At 36.0% G+C, this 18,421-nt stretch overlaps 1 protein-coding gene across 4 annotated transcripts in view; it reads left to right on the forward strand.

Moving 5' to 3' along the window:
- The window catches only part of NSD3 (nuclear receptor binding SET domain protein 3), a 118,480-nt gene that overhangs the window by 76,985 nt on the left and 23,074 nt on the right, over nucleotides 1-18,421 (forward strand). For 2 of the 4 annotated variants that reach the window (XM_035004020.1, XM_035004021.1), the window contains exons 10-15: nucleotides 2,055-2,185; nucleotides 2,567-2,695; nucleotides 3,619-3,745; nucleotides 11,991-12,188; nucleotides 12,658-12,831; nucleotides 16,873-17,019. In XM_035004020.1, the coding sequence (XP_034859911.1) occupies nucleotides 2,055-2,185; nucleotides 2,567-2,695; nucleotides 3,619-3,745; nucleotides 11,991-12,188; nucleotides 12,658-12,831; nucleotides 16,873-17,019 (906 nt within the window). The other 2 variants (XM_035004022.1, XM_035004023.1) reach the window with 2 other exon arrangements.

Genomic DNA, 18,421 nt, shown 5'->3' on the forward strand with positions numbered 1-18,421 from the left:
TGTTTCCACCATTCCACAGGGTCGGCGGACCGGGGAGTGCAGGGCTCTGTCAGATTCAGTGACAGCTCCGTCTCCGCAGCGATTGAGGAAACTGTGGACTGAGATTCCTGTACAATTTCATCCCAGAAACTCCAGACTTGGAGTCTCCATGCAAGATTTCTTTGTCGGCGGCTCGATAAACAGTTTCTTTGTTTTCAATTTTGATTTCGCCAATCATCATTATTGGCATTTTCCTGCCTGGTTTCTTCTTCAAGACTCTGAACGATTGCTTTAACATTCAGATGATTTTTTTTTCTTTTTTTTTTTCTTTTTTTTTTCGGTCTGAGCTGGATGGGTACAGCTTAAATCATGGGTCCAGCCTAAAAACCACCGTTTAACTTACACTGATCAATTTCAACATGGACTGTTTTTGTTTTTTTGTTTTTTGTTTTTAAATAAAGCATCATTAATGCACATCTGCAGGGTTTTGCCAAACAGCCCAAACTGTATACATTACAATCATTAAAAGCTCTTATTTTTTTTAATATTAGTGCCGTTATCATGGAGAACAGCATGGCAGCTGTCTTTGGCAGTCTGTCATTTTTCTAGCATTTTCAGAAACTCATCGGAAATGGCGGTACCTGTGTTTTCCCTTCGAAAGCCTCTCAGTACAGCACTCCTGTTCCTCTGTTAAAACTCCTTGTTAATCCAGTGATCTTTTAGGCCAAGGAAATACTTTGTGGTGGTGTTCTGGGTCCACACACCAGCAATGAAGGAGATAGATTTGTGTACTTGTGTTTTTTAATCAGCGTTAACATGGGCAGGCACCCTCATTTATAGATGTAAGGAAACATTCAGTGAAAAAACTTGTAGAATGGGATGTGATAACAAGGTTCCAGTAATCTGAGCAGTCTAAAGAGGCCCACATCCTCCACCACAGAACATGGCTATATACCAAGTGCTACTCTCACTCAGCCTGTTGCGGATCTTCATGGCCTCAGGAGACTTGTTTCTCCATGGTCTCTTCTGGACTGCACACTTCCACCATAGCTTGCTGGGCTGATCTAGATGTCTGTTTGTTGTATGGAAATTTTGGGGGAAAAAAATCCAAAACACAAACTGTGGGTTGAAATATTAACCGTCTCCTTGGTTCCCTGGTATTCACCGTGCCTGATCTGCACATTTCATCGTGGCTGTTTCTGTATAGCCTATACTGCATTAGCCCAAGAGATTGTTGCTTTGTAACTTTTTGCACTATTGTTTTGGCTGGATTTGTATTACACACAGTTTTAAAAAAATTCCACACTATTCTCTGCCTTTTTTTTTTTTTTTCATATTTATTCCTTCCCGCACAAATTCCACATAGAGGCCTCTCATCCAGCTCTTCGTGATTTGGCTGCACTTGAACATTGATTGTCCGTTACAACCCTCAGCAATGTGCCTCCTAAATGGCATGACATATGTAGATGTGCTGCAGCACTTGTTAATGGTCACAATAAATGCCACTTCACCAAGGAAGTCTCAGATGAACAATTATGAACATCCAAAATTTATTCGGGGGGCAATAATCAACTGAATTGCAAAATTCGGGGGAAAATGGCACTATCCGTGTACGAATCGAATACAAATCAAAGATTTGTCACATCCCTAATAAAAACAAGATGGAGATGTCTCTGCGACCATATTTGTAAGCTACACAGTGTGTTGGGTTTTATGTCTTCCCCCTCCAAATTGAATGGTTCTTTGGATTGCTCCAAATCAATCGGCTATCCTGTAGTTTTGATAGAATTGGTTTTTAGCTTGGAACTTGGGCTCTGTTGACTGAAAATAGCTTTAGAGCAGGAGCACTGAATTAAATGTTTTAATAGAGCGGCTGTAAATTAAATCACTCACTATCAGGAAGGTCAGAAGCTTCTGAAGTTTTGACTCGTGACTTCAGTATTACAAAGAGAGCTGTGCTTTTTTCACACTACAGATGAGTTTGGGGAAAGAAAGAATCTCCCACAAAAAAAAAAAAATGAAAACAACAAACCTTAAGCACTATTTTAGGATTAATTTCAGTATGTTGTATTAAGGTGCCAGCGAGATTTCAGATTCCTGTAAACCTCTAAAGAAAAGGAGTCGCGCCTCAACTGATGTAGAAATGACTAGCTCAGCATACAGAGACACATCTGACTCCGATTCTAGAGGACTGAGTGACCTGCAGGTAAATATGTTCAAGGCTCGGGGCACAGTGCTCTCTTTTGCTTTGCAAGATGAACAAAATGCTTTGCCTGACTTATTTGGGGAGATTGGGGAATTTTTTAAATACTCAGGGAACAAATCATTTTGGTTATTTTGTAATTTACAAATGTCTTAATTTTGCTGATCTCTTATGTAAGAGAAACATAGTTTCTGTATTGTAAATTTTAACGATAATTTTTCTCAAAACATCAGGTATATGGTACCCAGGGGTTTTTACAAAGAAAGAAACAAAAAAGAGATATCAAGGTTTATTTGAGCATATCTTGCTAGGATTTTCATAGCTCCTCACTTGGAGGAAATTTTTGTTTTATTTTTCTTAAAAAGTGCTATGTTTTCCATGTAGGTAGGCTTTGGAAAGCAAGTAGATAGCCCTTCCGCTACTGCAGATGTAGATGTTTCTGATGTGCAGTCCGTGGATTCAAGTTTGTCAAGAAGAGGTGTTGGAGTCAGTAAGAAGGACACTGTGTGTCAGGTAGGCAAGCGCCGGATAGCTTGAAATAATTGCTGTAATATTCCACCGATAATACAGTTAACCTCCTGCTGGACAGAGTAATATCTTTCTAAATTATATTACTTTAAAGCTATAGGTCCTAAAGCCTTTTCTGGGTCTCTTCTGCACATGCAAGTGCCCATCTTCATTGTGATACTCAGTTTTTAATTAGAAGTAAATGGGGGGCACCTGTCTGGCTCAGTCAGTAGAGCATGCAACTCTTGATCCTTGGGGTTGTGAGTTCAAGACCCATGTTGGGCCTAGAGCTTACTTACGAAAAAAGTAAATGGCAGATGATTTATTTCAAAAAACATTTTCTTAAATTTAAGTTGGTATTGCCTTTTTTAATGTGTATTTACCCTTTTTGAAAAATACTGTTTTGCCCTGTGAAGAAAAGTTAAAGTATTGCACATTCCAAAGAAGGAATCATGGAAGATCAAGTATGCCTGTTAAACTTTATACCATATTGGGTCTGGAAATAGTTATCTAGTTCAGTGGTTCTTTTTTCCCTTTTTTTTTCCTTAATGTATTAAATATAGGAGTCTTCCTATGTTTTTATTATTTTTGTCATGATGAGCACCGGGTGATATATGGAATTGTTGAATCACTGTATTATACACCTGAAACTCATATAGCACTGTGTTAACTAACTGGAATTAAAATTAAAACTTTAAAAAAATAAAAATAAAAAATTAACTTCAGTGATTCTTCAAGTGAGGGCCAAGGACCAGCAGCATCAACATTGTCAGGATACTGGTTAGAAATGCAAATTCTTGGACCCTACCATAGGCCTGCTGAATCAGCAACTGTGGAAGAGGAACCAGTAATCTGTGTCTTAAAAGGCCCTCCAAGTGATTCTGATGCCTGCTAAAGTTTTAGAACTACTGCTTTTTGCCATGTTACAGATCTGTGAAAGCTCTGGTGACCCTCTGATTCCTTGTGAGGGAGAGTGCTGCAAACACTTTCACCTGGAGTGCCTGGGATTGGCATCACTCCCTGATGGAAAGTTCATCTGCGTGGAATGTAAAACCGGTAAGTTTACTTAGTTTGATAGATATGAAAAGACAGGTAGGGAGGAATGTGCCATGCCAGCCCCCATGACATCTAATTCTCTTACCACTTTTATGTAGCTCTCATTCTCCACTCCCGTAGATATTTCAACAAATTAAGACCATTCAGGGATTGGGATTCCTAAGATCAAAAGAGTAGTTAGCAATATTATTGTCAAATTTCCTCCTACTGGTGCTTTTACTGTAAAATCTGTGAAATCATTGAGATGGATTTGTGTTTTATCGAAACAACTATGCAAAATAAGTAGATTGAATTATTTTTTAGATGGGTGTGAGAGTTTTGTGTTAAATAAAAAGTCCCTTGACTTTAATAGACTGGAATAAGCATCAATCACGAACTATAACCATGGTGATTATATTTTTATTGGAAAGGTGCAGCTACTGGAAATTGTTTTTTAGACATTGGAAGTTTTGGATTCACCATTTTTTTCTTATCCCCCTGCCTCGTATAGACTACTACTGATCAAAACAATTTGCAGAGAAAGAAAGTTGAACACTTTACCCAACGTCAAAAGACAACATATAATGAAACTGGGATTTAAATCCAGGAAGTAGCTTAACCCCAGAGTCCTTACTCTTTACTGTTGCCTTCTACCACCTTGACTAAGTAGGGTGAAGATTGTATTTCGTAGCCATATGAAACAGACACATACATAACACATGTAAAAATTAAGCTATAAAAGCTGTTTTGAACATATAACTTATATGTTCCCCTGTATTTTTATTTATCACATTTAGACTCTGCAGTAAAATTTTTGAACAGTTTGCCAACTGGCAGCCTAAAGGTCAGATTATCTACCCATTGTTTTATTTGGCCTTCAAAATGTGTTTTCGATGTGTGAACATGGAACAGGCACGTATTCCTAGTTCCCCACATTCCCTACCATTCCCTTTTCTAAAATCCTATCACTCCAGGCATTTATGTAATCTACCTGGCCCCTTAAGCACTTAAGTTGCAATCTCTGATACAAACTACTGATAAAGGGGCACCTGGGTAGCTCAGTCGTTAAGCATCTGCCTTCAGCTCAGGTCATGATCCCAGGGTCCTGGGTTCGAGCCCCACATCGGGCTCCCTGCTCAGCAGGAAGCCTGCTCCTCCTCTCCCACTCCCCCTGCTTGTGTTTCCTCTCTCGCTGTGTCTCTCTCTGTCAAATAAATAAATGAAATCTTAAAAAAAAAAAAAAACTGATAGGAAGGACCATGTTTCATGGTATTAGAATATTCTGAGGGCTTTTCTCCTAACTCTAGAACCCAGCAGAGGAGAATTCTACCAACAAAGTTTAGATATAATCTAACTTGGCACACATCTATTAGAAAATTTAAAAGAGAAATTTGCTTTAAAAACAAGTAGAGCGAAGTTGGAAGACTTACTTCCTGATTTAAAAATTTGCTACAAAGCAAAAATAATAATAATAAATTTTTTTAATATGAAAAATAAGAATTGACTACAAAGCTACAGTAATTAAAACAATATGGTACTGGCATGAAGACAGAAGTATAACCAATGGAATAGAATAGGGAGCCCAGAAATAAACATTCACACATTTGGTCAAATGATTTTTTGACAAGGGTGCAAAAACCATTCAATGGGAAAGGATAGTCTTCAACAAATGGTGCTGGGAAAACTGGATATCCACATGCAAAAGAATGAAGTTGAACCTTTACCTAACAACAGGATACAAAAATTAATTCAAATGAATCAAAGACCAAAACATAAGAGCTAAAACTATAAAAATCTTAGAAGAAAACATAAGGGAAAAGCTTCATGACATTGGATTTTACATTGATTTCCTAGATACAACACCAAAGGCACGGGCAACAAAAGAAAAAATAAATTGGGCTTTATCAAAATTAAAAACCTGGTACACCATTAACAGACTGAAAAAACAACCCACAAAATGGGAGAAAGTATTAGCAAATCCCATGTCTGAAAAGGGATTAATATAAGGAACTACAACTCAACAACAAAAAACCAAACAACCCAAGTGGGCAAAGGACTTGGATAGACATTTCTCCAAAGAAGATCTACAAATGGGTCAATAAGCACATGAAAAATGTTCAACGCCATTAGTAATCAGGGAAATGCAAATTAAAATCACATGAGATGCCACTCCATACTCACTACAATGGCTATTATTTAAAAAAAAAAAAAAATGTTGGTCAGGATATGGAGAAATTGGAACCTTTGTGTTCTGTCAGCAGGAATGTAACATGATACAACCTCTGTGGAAAATAGTATGGTAGTTCCTCAAAAAATTAAACATAGAATTACTGTATGATCCAGCAATTTCACTTCTGGGTATATACCCAAAAGAACCGAAAGCAGAGACTCAAACAGATATTTGTACACCATGTTCACTGCACCATTATTCACAATAGCCAAAAGGTGGAAATGATCCAAGTGTCCACTGATGAATGAATGGTTAAATAAAATGTGCTGTGTACATGCAGTAGAATGTTTTTTAAAATGAAGTTTAAAAAATGAAATTCTAATACATGCTATAACATGGATGAGCCTTGAGGACATGATTGTGAACAAAATACAGTAGTCACAAAGGACAAATATTATTTGATTCCACTTATATGAATTAATTACCTAGAGTAGCCAAATTTATAGAGACAGAAAGTAGAGCAGTTTTTACCAAGGTGGTTTTTTGATTATTGTTGTTGTTTTGTTTTGTTTTTTGTTGGTTTTTACCAGAGAGGAATGGGGAGTTATTATTTAAATGGGTATAGAATTTCAGGATGGGATGATGAAAAACTCCTGGAGATAGTGGTGATGGTTGCAAAATAATGAGTATTTAATTCACGTTCTGAACTGTACATTCAGAAGTGGTTAAAATGGTAAATTTTATATTATGTATTTTTAACCACAGTTTAAAACACAATTATTTTTTAATTTTTAAAAAATTGCTTTTGGGTGGCTCTTGGGTGACACTTGGGTGGCTCAGTCGGTTGAGCATCCCACTCTTTGGTTTTGGCTCAGGTCATGATCTCAGGGTCATGAGATTTAGCTCCATTTTGGGCTCCACACTCAGCGCGAGGTCTGCTTGAGATTCTTTCCCTTTCCCTCCCCCTCTGCCCCTTCCCCTGCTCATACACACACACACACACTCTCTCTCTCTCTCAAATAAAAAAATAAACTCTTTAAAAAATTGCTTTTATTTATTATTACATGAAAATTACTTTGATACTAATCTGTTACCCTTCCAACAGATTAGGAGTAAAAATTTCAAACCATTGTTTAAGGTCATTTAGAAAGTTTTCTTCTGTTTATCAAAGGCAGATACTTTGTACGTAGAAAGTATTATATAGGATACATGCCTAAGAAGTTCTTATACTATCACTTATTATCGTTTAAGACAAATGTGATTTCTAGAAAGAAAGCACTTTCATTTGACCTTGTGAATAAAATGTATACAATCAAGTTTACTTATTAATTATTATAAATGAAGACCATGTCCTACTGAGAAGGGAGGATATTAGAAGTACTCATCTCCTAGGGCTCTAAACTTAAGTCTTAAAGGAGTTTGATAGTTCGGCTATTAGTATAACAGTGTCACTAGTTATAACAATTTTCATTTATATTAGACCTATTTTGATCATTATGCAAGTGAAGGCTTTTTTTTTTTTATTTTTTACACACAGGGCAATTTATGCATTTTGCCAAAGCTGTAAAGGCAAACCTCTTAACCTTTAAAATAAATTCTTTTAATTTTTAAATTTCTAAAAGTTATTTTTAAAACAGTACTATCGCTTTCATATCTACATACATGTTAATATATAATTTGAAATTATATATTTGTAACAAGACAACAGAAAAACCCTACTCTATTTACAACAAAGCCAGTTTAAAAAATACACATTTGAACATCATAATCATAAGTACTAATTTTAAAGAATTAAGTACTAATTTTAAAGAATATTTATAATTCAGCCAATTTGTAGAGGTCAGGTACTTTAATATAAAATAATTTAAAATAAAATCTAACTAAAAAATCAAAACAAAAAACTATTCCATTAAAAAAAAACTATTCCGTTTTTTTTCAGATTTTTTTATAACATTATAAGAAAAATGGGCAAAAGACTTGAATACTTTCCAAAAGATGATATCCAAATAGCCAGTAAATAATCACTTAAAATTCTGTATGTAAGATGGACACACAATGAAAATTCCTATCCTAATAAAAGAGGCAGAAAATTACCCACAGAAAAGGCAATTACCTTCAAAGAATAACAAAACAAATAACAAAAATGTTGTTATAATTTGCAGTTCTTTGTTTACAACTAAACATTTTTTTCTCTATCTTTATTGAGTCTCTAGTGAATGATCTGTTCATGTTTTGTCCATTTGTGTATTGTGCTGGTAAAGATGTTCTTTGCATTTGTTAATATTTTAAATTTATTTCTAATTACACAAATAGTATATATATACAATCTTATGAAAATATTATAATTATAGTTTAAGCAGATTGTGTGTACACACAAACACATGTATGTAACATTTTTTGTGTATTGTAACAAAAATGTATTAATTGTTCTGCAGCTTGCTTTTTTCACTATCTTGGAGCTCTTTTTATGTCAATACAAATACATTCTATTTAATTGCTACATAGTGCTCCATAGTGTGCATATATTACAGTTTATTTAACTATTCTCCTATTGAAGGACATTTGAGTTGCTTTCAGTTCTTTGCAGTTACAAACAGTGCTTCATTCAATATCCTTTTACAAGTACAAGTCTTCCCAACGTAGACAGCAAAAGCAGAATTTCTAGGTCACAGAAAGTGAATGTACAATTAATGGATATTGCCATGTAGCCTTCTAAGGTAGTTCCTTCCAACCTGAACTCCTACTAGCAATATATCAGAGTACCTGTTCAACAGTTTGTATCATCAAACTCTTTTTTTCTTATTTGATGAATTTTTTAAATGTTACTTGGGTTTAATTATCATTTATCTGATTACTAGTGAAGTTGAGGGTTTTTTCCCACATGTTTATTGGCTGTTTGTCTTTCTGCTTTCTGTAAACTGCCTCTTCATATTCTGCCCACTTTATTTATTCATTCAGTTGGTCATTTTTAAGTAAGCCCTCTGGCTCAATGTGGGGCTTGAACTCATCACCCCAAGATCAAGAGTCACATGCTCTACTGTCTGAGCCAGTGAGGTGCTCCTGCCCACTTTTATATTAGGCTGTTCTGTTTCTGTATTAAATTATAGTTCTGTATGAATCCTGTTGAGTTACCTTTGCTTATATGTTGCATATATTTTCTCCATATGTGAACTCTTTTTGTAACAAAACATAATCCTTTGTCATCTTTGTGGCATGTATTTTTCCACATCTGCCCTGTTCCTTCTTTTTTACCTATTCTATTCTAATTGACATTAATCCTAGCTTTAAATGTTTGACAGGTTGTAGAACCTTCTGAGCTTAAAGTTTTCTTTGTAGGAAGGCTTTTAATTATGGTTTCAATTTTTTAAAGAATTTATAGAACTATTCATTTTTTCTATTTATTTTTGTGTGAGTGTTGGTAATTATGAATTTCTAAGAATCCATGTAAATTTTCATTTATTGGCAAAAATGTAGTGATACCCTTTTATTTTTTTAATAGTTGTAAGATTTGTAGTGATGTACCATTTCTTGTATTGTTAATATTGGTGCCTTTTCTCCCTTTATTAGTCGCTCTTGCCAGAGATATCAGTTTTATAACTCTTTTTCAAAAAAACAACTTTTGGGTTTTTTAATCCTCCTCAATGTATATTAATTTCACTTCATTCTTAAAAGAGTGCTTTCACTGGATATAGAATGCTGACTTAGTAACAGCCCTTTCAGCCCTTTGGAGATGACATCCCATTGTTTTCTGACTTCCATTTTTCCTTTGCTGTCAGCTCTCAGTCTTACTGTTGCTTCTTTGAAGGTCATTGTCTTTTCTGTGGATAATATTAATATTTTCTCTTTGTTCTTGATTTACTACAATTTGAATAAGATGTATAGCTGTAATTTTCTGTGTTTTGCATTAGGATTATGAGTTTTCATTTTATGTCTGTTTTACATATGGAAATTGTGACTAATGGAATCTGTTTTGTCTTTGGTAATATCTTTTATGTATTCTTGTGAGACCTTCCCACTCTCATATGTTGAAAAATTCTGTTCTGGGTTTTCTATGGATTGATTTTATTATAGAGTGAGAACTGAAGATCTAAATTGTTTTTAGTGCCTTATCTCCAAATTGATGATCAATTATTCTACCAAATTTATTAAATAACCTTCTAAGCATTCCATGCTCATGGATTAGAAGAACAAACATTGTTAAAATTTCTGTACTACTCAAAGCAATCTACACATTTAATGCAGTCCCTATCAAAATACTACCAGCATTTTTCACAGAGCTAGAACAAACAATCCTAAAATTTGTACGGAACCACAAAAGACCCCAGGTAGCCAAAGCAATCCTGAAAAAGAAAAATAAAACTGGAGGCATCACGATTCTGGACTTCAAGCTATATTACAAAGCTGTGGTCATCAGGACAGTATGGTACTGGCACAAAAAGAGACACATAGATCAGTGGAACAGAATAGAGAACCCAGAACTAATGGTCAACTAATGGTCAACTAATCTTCAACAAAGCAGGAAAGAGTATCCAATAGAAAAAGACAGTCTTTTCAACAAATGGTGTTGGGAAAACTGGACAGCCACATGCAGAAGAATGTAACTTGACCACTTCCATACACAATACACAAAAATAAATTCAAAATGGATGAAAGACCTAAACGTGAGACAGGAAACCATCAAAATCCTAGAGGAGAATGCTGGAAGAAACCTCTTTGAACACAGCCTTAGCAAATTCTTACTGGACATGTCACCGGAGGCAAGGGAAACAAAAGCAAAAATGAGCTATTGGAACTTCATCAACATAAAAATCTTGGGCACAGCAAAGGAAACAATCAACAAAACTAAAAGGCAGCCTATAGAATGGAAGAAGATATTTGCAAATGACATATCTGATAGAAGGTTAGTATCCAAAATCTATAAAGAACCTAACAACTCACACCCAAACAAATAATCCAGTTAATAAATGGGCAGAAGACATGAATAGACACTTTTCCAAAGAACACATCCAGATGGCTAACAGAAACATGAAAAGATGCTCAACATCACTCATCATCAGGGAAATACAAATCAAAACCATGATGAGATACCACCTCACACCTGTCAGAATGGCTAAAATTAACAACACAAGACACAACAGGTGTCGGCAAGGTTGCAGAGAAAGGGTAACCCTCTTGGTAGGATGCAAACTGGTGCAGCCACTCTGGAGAACAGTTTGGTGTTTCCTCAAAAAGTTAAAAACAGAACTACCCTATGAACCAGCAACTGCACTACTAGGTATTTACCCAAAGGATAGAAAAATACGGATTTGAAGGGATATGTGCACCCCGATGTTTGTAGCAGCGTTTTCAACAATAGCCAAACTATGGAGAGAGCCCAGATGTCCATCAACTGATGAATGGATAAAACAGTTGGTGGGGGGGGATGTTGTGTGTGTGTGTGTGTGTGTGTGTGTGTGTGATGGAATATTATTCAGCCATCAAAAAGAATGAAATCTTGCCATTTGCAATGATGTGGATGGAGCTAGAGTGTATTATGCTAAGTGAAATAAGTCAGAGAAAGACAAATACCATATGATCTCACTCATATGTGGAATTCAAGTAAGAAAACAGATGAATATATGGGAAGGGGGCAAAGAAAAAAAGGAGAGAGGGAAACAAGCCGTAAGTGACTCTTAACTGTAGAGAACAAACTGCTGGGTGATGGAGAGAGGTGGGTGGGGGATAGGCTAGATGGGTGATGGGTATTAAAAAGGACACTTTTTGTAATGAGCACTGGGTGTTGTAGATAAGTGATGAGTCACTGAATTCTACTCCAGAAACCAATATTGCATTGTATGTTAATGAACTAAAATTAAAATTAAAAAATGAATTAAATAAATAACCTTATAATTTAGTATATGTGCTGCCGAAGCGAGCACGTAAATAATCTTATAATTTAACCATTTATTTTCAATGCCTTTTTTTGTATGTGAAATTCTTATACATAGCAGAGTCTCTTTGGGGAGTAGCTCTTTGATGTCATTCGCTGCTTCTATTTAAGAAGAATATGCTTTAATCAGATTTTATTTAATCTGTGTTCCTCAACCAATTTTTCAGGACAGCACCCGTGTTTTTCGTGTAAAGTGTCTGGTACAGATGTGAAGCGTTGCTCTGTTGGTGCTTGTGGGAAATTTTATCACGAAGCCTGTGTCCGCAAATTCCCTACTGCCATCTTTGAATCAAAAGGATTCCGCTGTCCTCAGCACTGTTGCTCTGCCTGTTCCATGGAAAAAGATATCTACAAAGCAAGTAAAGGTAAAACAGAGTTAAAAAAAGGGGACTAAGGTTTTTTTCTTTTTAAGTGCAGTAGCAAATGATAAGCACATTATTTTTAAGAGTATTAGGTAATTATCCCTCTCTGCATCTGTAGATGTAACCGCTCAGCCACAATAGCACGATAAGTAGAGATTAGGTTCTAATTCAGATCATGAGAAGAAAATTCCGTATGTTCAAAATTACCCTTGAGAATTTCTTTCGCAGGTGACATTGAGACCACCATCTCCGGCATCAGAGCCAACAAGTTTTTTTTTGAGGGATCTCTCAATGGGCACTGCATTTAGGGTCCTGCATAGGAATGACAGAACCACACGTGTGGAGAAAAATATTATCTTACCATAACAGTATCCCATGGAACCCAAAAGAGCCCAACTCCAAAAAGCTCACTTTATATCCAGCTGAGGCCTGATTACGTAGATTTTGTTTTTTCTGATTTGTCTTTAAACAGGTCGCATGATGCGATGTTTGAGGTGTCCGGTAGCCTATCACTCCGGAGAGGCTTGCATTGCTGCCGGCAGCACATTTGTATCCTCCTGCATGCTCATCTGTAGTAATCATTCCAAACGGAGCACCAGGGCTTCCTCGGCCATAAATGTAGGCTTTTGTTTCGTTTGTGCAAGAGGTGAGTGTCAGTCCTTTTTCTTTCTTTGAGTTCAGTGGCATATTTCCCCATCAAACTAGAGTTTCAGTTATATCCCCGAGAGATTAACACTTTCAGTAGTCCCTTTTATAACATGAAACATTCAAATTGTTAGAATATTTATTCTTCTCTAACCTAATATCTGCATTTTTTTTAGTGACTTAGAATTACAGATAAGTTCTTAGTGTTCCTGTATGGAGCATCAAAAGATTAATCTATTCCCTTCTGCAAACAGTTCTTCTGTTCAAAGTAGACTCTTCCCATGTCATATTCTTTAATCCAGAGTTTTCAACTGATTGAGATTTCACTTGGAAGGCAAGATAAGCACATTTATTTTTTAATTGTTTACATTGTATTTTATCCTGTTTTGGTCTGGCATTGAGGAAGGCCTGATGGGATACAGCCAAGACAACATATGTGGTGGTGTTAGCTAAGAGTCAGGCGATACAAGCTTTCTTACTTGCCACCTGTTGATATTTAAGTATGCCAAGAGATTGATCAAGTAAAAACAATTATTGTGTCCCTGAGGGGGTCAATGAACTTGAGTTCGTGATAAATAGAAAATAAGATTTCTTTGGTTGAATATAATACAGAGTATTCAGTTTTACAGTGTCTCAGCTATATTATAAGAAAACAGTTTTTAGTATTAAACATTTTAGAAATTAATATCCCCTGATGCAGTTTTTTTGTTTGTGTTGTTGTTTTTTTTAATACAAATACTAACTTTTCTGAACTTACCTTAGTGGTGAAATAATTGAAAGGACTCCATGGTGTATCAGGCCTATTAAATTATATTTAGACTAAACTGAAGATGAGGTGTTCGGTTTGGTTTTGGTTTTACTTGGTTTTGTTTGTTTTTTCCTTTAGGAGATAGTTATTTTAATTTGGTGGAAGTACTATAAAGTATTTTAAAATAGAATTTAGGTAGTGTGACAGATCTTGAGTTGTTCTGGTATGGTGTCTTTTGTTTTAAAAAAAAAAAAGCCAGAAGAGGTTGGCAGTAAAAGATTAAGTAAATGGCAGTCCTTCTGGCAGCCAGCTGAGTCCATGGTATGTATAGCTTTCAGTTTGCCAGAGTTTGCAGTAAGCACCTGGGGCTGTGTGCTATTAGAGGGAAAGCATTGTGTCTTTCTTTACCAGAGCAATTACAACTGTATTCTGCTCTGAAACCTGGCTGGTACATGGAGGAGTAGGTCTGAAATATTTTGTGCCACATTATAACAGGTGGCAGCAAGGATTCGAATAGTCAAAAGAAATAAAAAGTCACCCCTGATGTCTTTACGGTCTCCCCATGCCTGAGAAAGTGATGATAGTATGGAAATAGTGAATTATCAATTGGATGGCTAGCTTTAGAGACAGATGAGTGTCAGTGATAACATGAAGTCTCTCTCGCTTTGTAAACATTTTATTCTACCTTGCTGGGCACTTAGTATTACTTGCACACGCACACACAAACACACGGTGCATGCTAGAGAGTGTGTAACTGAGCCAACATTTTATTTTATTTTTTAAAGATTATTTATTTATTTATTTATTTATTTGAGATAGAGCAACAGCAAGAGAGCGAGTGAGAGAGAGAGAGAGCATGAGCGGAGGGGTGGGGAGGCAGAGGGAGAAGCGGGCTCTCCAAGCAGGGAGCCAGATGTGGGACTCAATCCCAGGGCAGCCACTTAACTGACTGAGCCACCCAGGCGCCCCTGAGCCAACATTTTAAATGTCAACTCCATAACTATCATGTTGGCTTACTTGGTACATTCTGAATCAAGTACCATCAATATATTAACCACTCCTTTCTTTTCATTCAATAATTGGGAAACATTTAAAACAGGTATTTTCAATTTAAGATAGGCAGAAAATGGCCCATTGTCAAGGAGCCTAGTTTTATAGAGACTAACCATTTAAAGTTTAACTTAGATGCTTTGATTAAAAGTTTGAAGTAATGCAAATGAGGGGAAAACTCACGTTTTACAGGACCTGTATTTGCATCTTAACAATTTGATAGATATCTGAAAGATATACTGTATTTAAATGCCTGTGTAATCAAGATTATTTAATTCTCAAATATTTTAACTATGAAACTTTGTACAGTAAATAGAAACTGTCATTTTCCTTTCCAAAATATAGAAATTTATCCTAAATAGATCAGATGTTGGGATTTGAGAAGGCTTAAGTCAACAGTTTTCACAAGTAAATAATATATGTTCTCTCATCAGTTTTTACAGAGGTCTCCTTTTTAAAAAAAAAAAAGAGACATAATTGTAATAAATCCACACATAAAAAAGGAGGCTTTAATTGTGTATGTTTTGGTATTAGAAAACTTAGTTTGTTTTGCTTTTGTTTCTTGCCTTATACGGAGTCTTTCCCTCCTCACAAAGGATTTTTCTCTTAGTTCATGGTTATTGATTGTTTAAAATCATTCAGCTAATTCTTAAGGACTGAATGATTATCTAGAAATGTTTTTAGAAATGTTTTAAGGTTTAGAGGAACACTGCTCCACCCCTGACCCTCATGGTGCCATAGAAAGTGTCCCATCATATTTCAGTGTAGTATACACACATCCTTTAGGCTTTCCTTCCATCCAGGCAGGTGGTGGTGGTGGGGCGTGTTTGTAAAATCAAGTTACTTAACATTCTCGCCCTCTCTTTGTAATGGTAATTTATAATGGAGAAGGTAGATTAGGGCTTTCTTTTCATTTTAATAATAGCAATTTTTTTGTATCTGTAAATCAAACTCTACTGGATATGCTATCTGAGTGAATTGTCACAGTTGCCTTAAGGAGTTATTGCCCCATTTTATATGGATGAGAATGCCGAAGCACAGATTACATCATTTACTTGAAGGTTGCAGAAGTTTAAATAGAGGGACTAGCATTTGCACCCAATCTTTCTCATTTCAAACCCACTGTTTTTTACACTACACTGCTTCTCTCTGTTACATGTATGAAATTCATTTGACATTGTATAACTTTTTTTAGAAGACTTTTATGCTGTTACCAATTAGCAATTTTAAGTCCCATTCTGTCCTCCAGGTCGGAGATGTTTCTTAAATCTTTCTCAGTGTAGGGTAGCACCAAATGAAGATAACACCCACGGCAAAAAGCAAATGGTAACCCCTTTAAAAACAAAACTCTTCCCTCTTCTCAAAATGATCTCTATAAAACTGCTCTCATGATCCGTATTTTAAAGTCCAGATCATTGTGAACTGTCCAGTCACCAAACAGAGAAATGTTCCCTGGTCTCACACTGCCCTAGGTTTAGGAATGGCCTGTAGTGAACTCAACAAAGGGGGGAAGGGGATGGGAGGGAGCGGAGAAGTGGGCATCACAAGTGGGTTAAAGGAGATCTTCTGTTTCCCTCCAATAGGATAGCTGGATTGGTAGGTCAGAAGAACTGTCTTTAGTTTATATCATGGCAGGGAAGAAATGTAAACAGTTTGCATTACCTCAGTGAAGTTCAACAAATTATGGCTCCTTTAAAATCATGTGTCATATTGATAGAGAATAGCTTTATTATCTAGCAGAAAAAGCTAGAATTTATTTGAGTACATCTCAAGATACGACTAGAGGAGAGACTCAATTCTGCCTTTCAGTACTCCTTGATACGTTGAAGGTGGATCAGTGTCTCTACCATGTTATGTAAATAACTCTTATTTGCTATTAAGTGATATGTCATTTTGTTCTTTGGATTGTCATCATAGTACTTGTAAATATTAAGGAATGTAGCTTTGTCTTCCATAGGGGGTTTTAAGTATGACGTCAAATGCAGTTTACATCTCCAAATTAAGTTTTAGTTTTCTTCTGGGTGTGTAGGTTTTTATGGGATAAGGCACTGAGTAGCTCAAACTCCCTTTAATAACTCTGGCAAGGCTTTTCTGTCAGATCTTCCTTTTTCTTCATATTCTCCCCTCCCCCCCCGCCCCCAGTTTTTAGCACAGCTACATAATAGATGTTGGTTTATTTTTTTTCCCTCATGGAATCATGGGTAGTTTCATTGCAGCTCATCTCTTTCTGTTTGTTTCGTATAGGGCTGATAGTTCAGGACCATTCAGACCCCATGTTCAGTTCATATGCCTATAAGTCCCACTACCTACTGAATGAATCAAATCGTGCAGAGTTGATGAAATTACCTATGATTCCTTCTTCGTCAGCTTCCAAAAAGAAATGTGAGAAAGGTAATAATCAAAATAGTTTCTCTCTTTTATTTTTGCATTTCCTTTTTTTTTTTTCCTCTTTAAATGAAGGGGGGAAATGTATGCCTGTCAAGCACCATCTGTTGCTTTTGGTAAATTCTGCCTGGTGGTTGTGACTGTGTCTTCATGTGGCTGCAACATTATTAAAAAGGGCTTAAAATAATTCCATTATTACAAATTCTTACCTACTTACTCTTCTCCTTGAATAAATTCTCACACATTCCATATATCTGTGAGTTACTACAATTGAAAGGCTGGGATTTTGCTTTATATATAGAAAGATATTCTAAAGGCTCTTGCTCTTTTGCCTGATGTAGAACTACCATTGGAAAAGAATAGACATGATATAAATTATTATGAACTTTCAACTAAAAAACCTGGGTAGATTATTAAAAGAGAAACCAAGATATCGATACTTAAAATTTTGATTTTAGGGTATATGCTATCTTTTTGTTTCTTAAATGTTTTTGTTAGGATGCTATGAAAACTAGCTGCCCTTCTCTTGGGAGGCTTTGGTGGGCAGCTGGGGAGATTAACCCAAATACTGGATATTGAAAGGCAACCCAGCTCAACTGAAGAATTGCTTATGGATAGTTTATCCACAGAGAACCAAGAGCTAAATGTATATTTATATTCTCCCAATTAATTTAACCTATAGGAGAAAATCATACCTTGTTTTTAGCTTTACATAGCCTACTTGTAACACAGGGAAAAGGTAATTTAACAGTACTGTATTACTTAGGGAGTTATTACCCCAGAGGGTAAAATGAATAACCTGGAAGGTGAAGGCCTTTTCCTGTATACATTCCCATTATGATCTGGGGGCCAGGTTCCGAATCTTTAGAGAAAAATTAATCCATACCTAATAGACTGGGTATATTTGAAATAGGTGTTTTGGTTTTTTTTTTCTCATTCTTTTTGTTGCCTGCTTGATGTGTCTTTGCTCTTTGTCAGACATCTGAAGTGGCAACCCATGACTAAAAGAAAATACCACTAACTAAACAGGGTGACTAGAACCTATAAGGAATAGGTTGGAGAGAGTATTGGCTTGCTTACTTGCTTGCTTGCTTGTTTGTTTTCCACTGAAGTCAGAGGATATCACCTGACTGGTGATACCACCTACTTCTAAAACAAAGATGGACAGAGAGGTCTAACTCCATAATGCAATAAAATTAGACTACCCGAGGCATTCATTTTAGGAAATGCCTTATTTCCTACTGGCGCCTTCATAAAATTAGATTAAGTCAGTTGTTTCTTACTTTGTTTTCAGCACTCAGTATTGACCTTGACATGAATTGAAATTATTTTGAGCCCTCTATTTGCTTAGCTTGAACCATGTCTTACTTCTTCTTGCATCCTAAAGCAGTTTTCTTGCATAGCACCA

This window comes from Mirounga leonina, unplaced genomic scaffold, assembly GCF_011800145.1.
Source record: "Mirounga leonina isolate KUSES-001 unplaced genomic scaffold, KU_Mleo_1.0 Mir_128, whole genome shotgun sequence".
Taxonomy (NCBI): Eukaryota; Metazoa; Chordata; class Mammalia; order Carnivora; family Phocidae; genus Mirounga; species Mirounga leonina.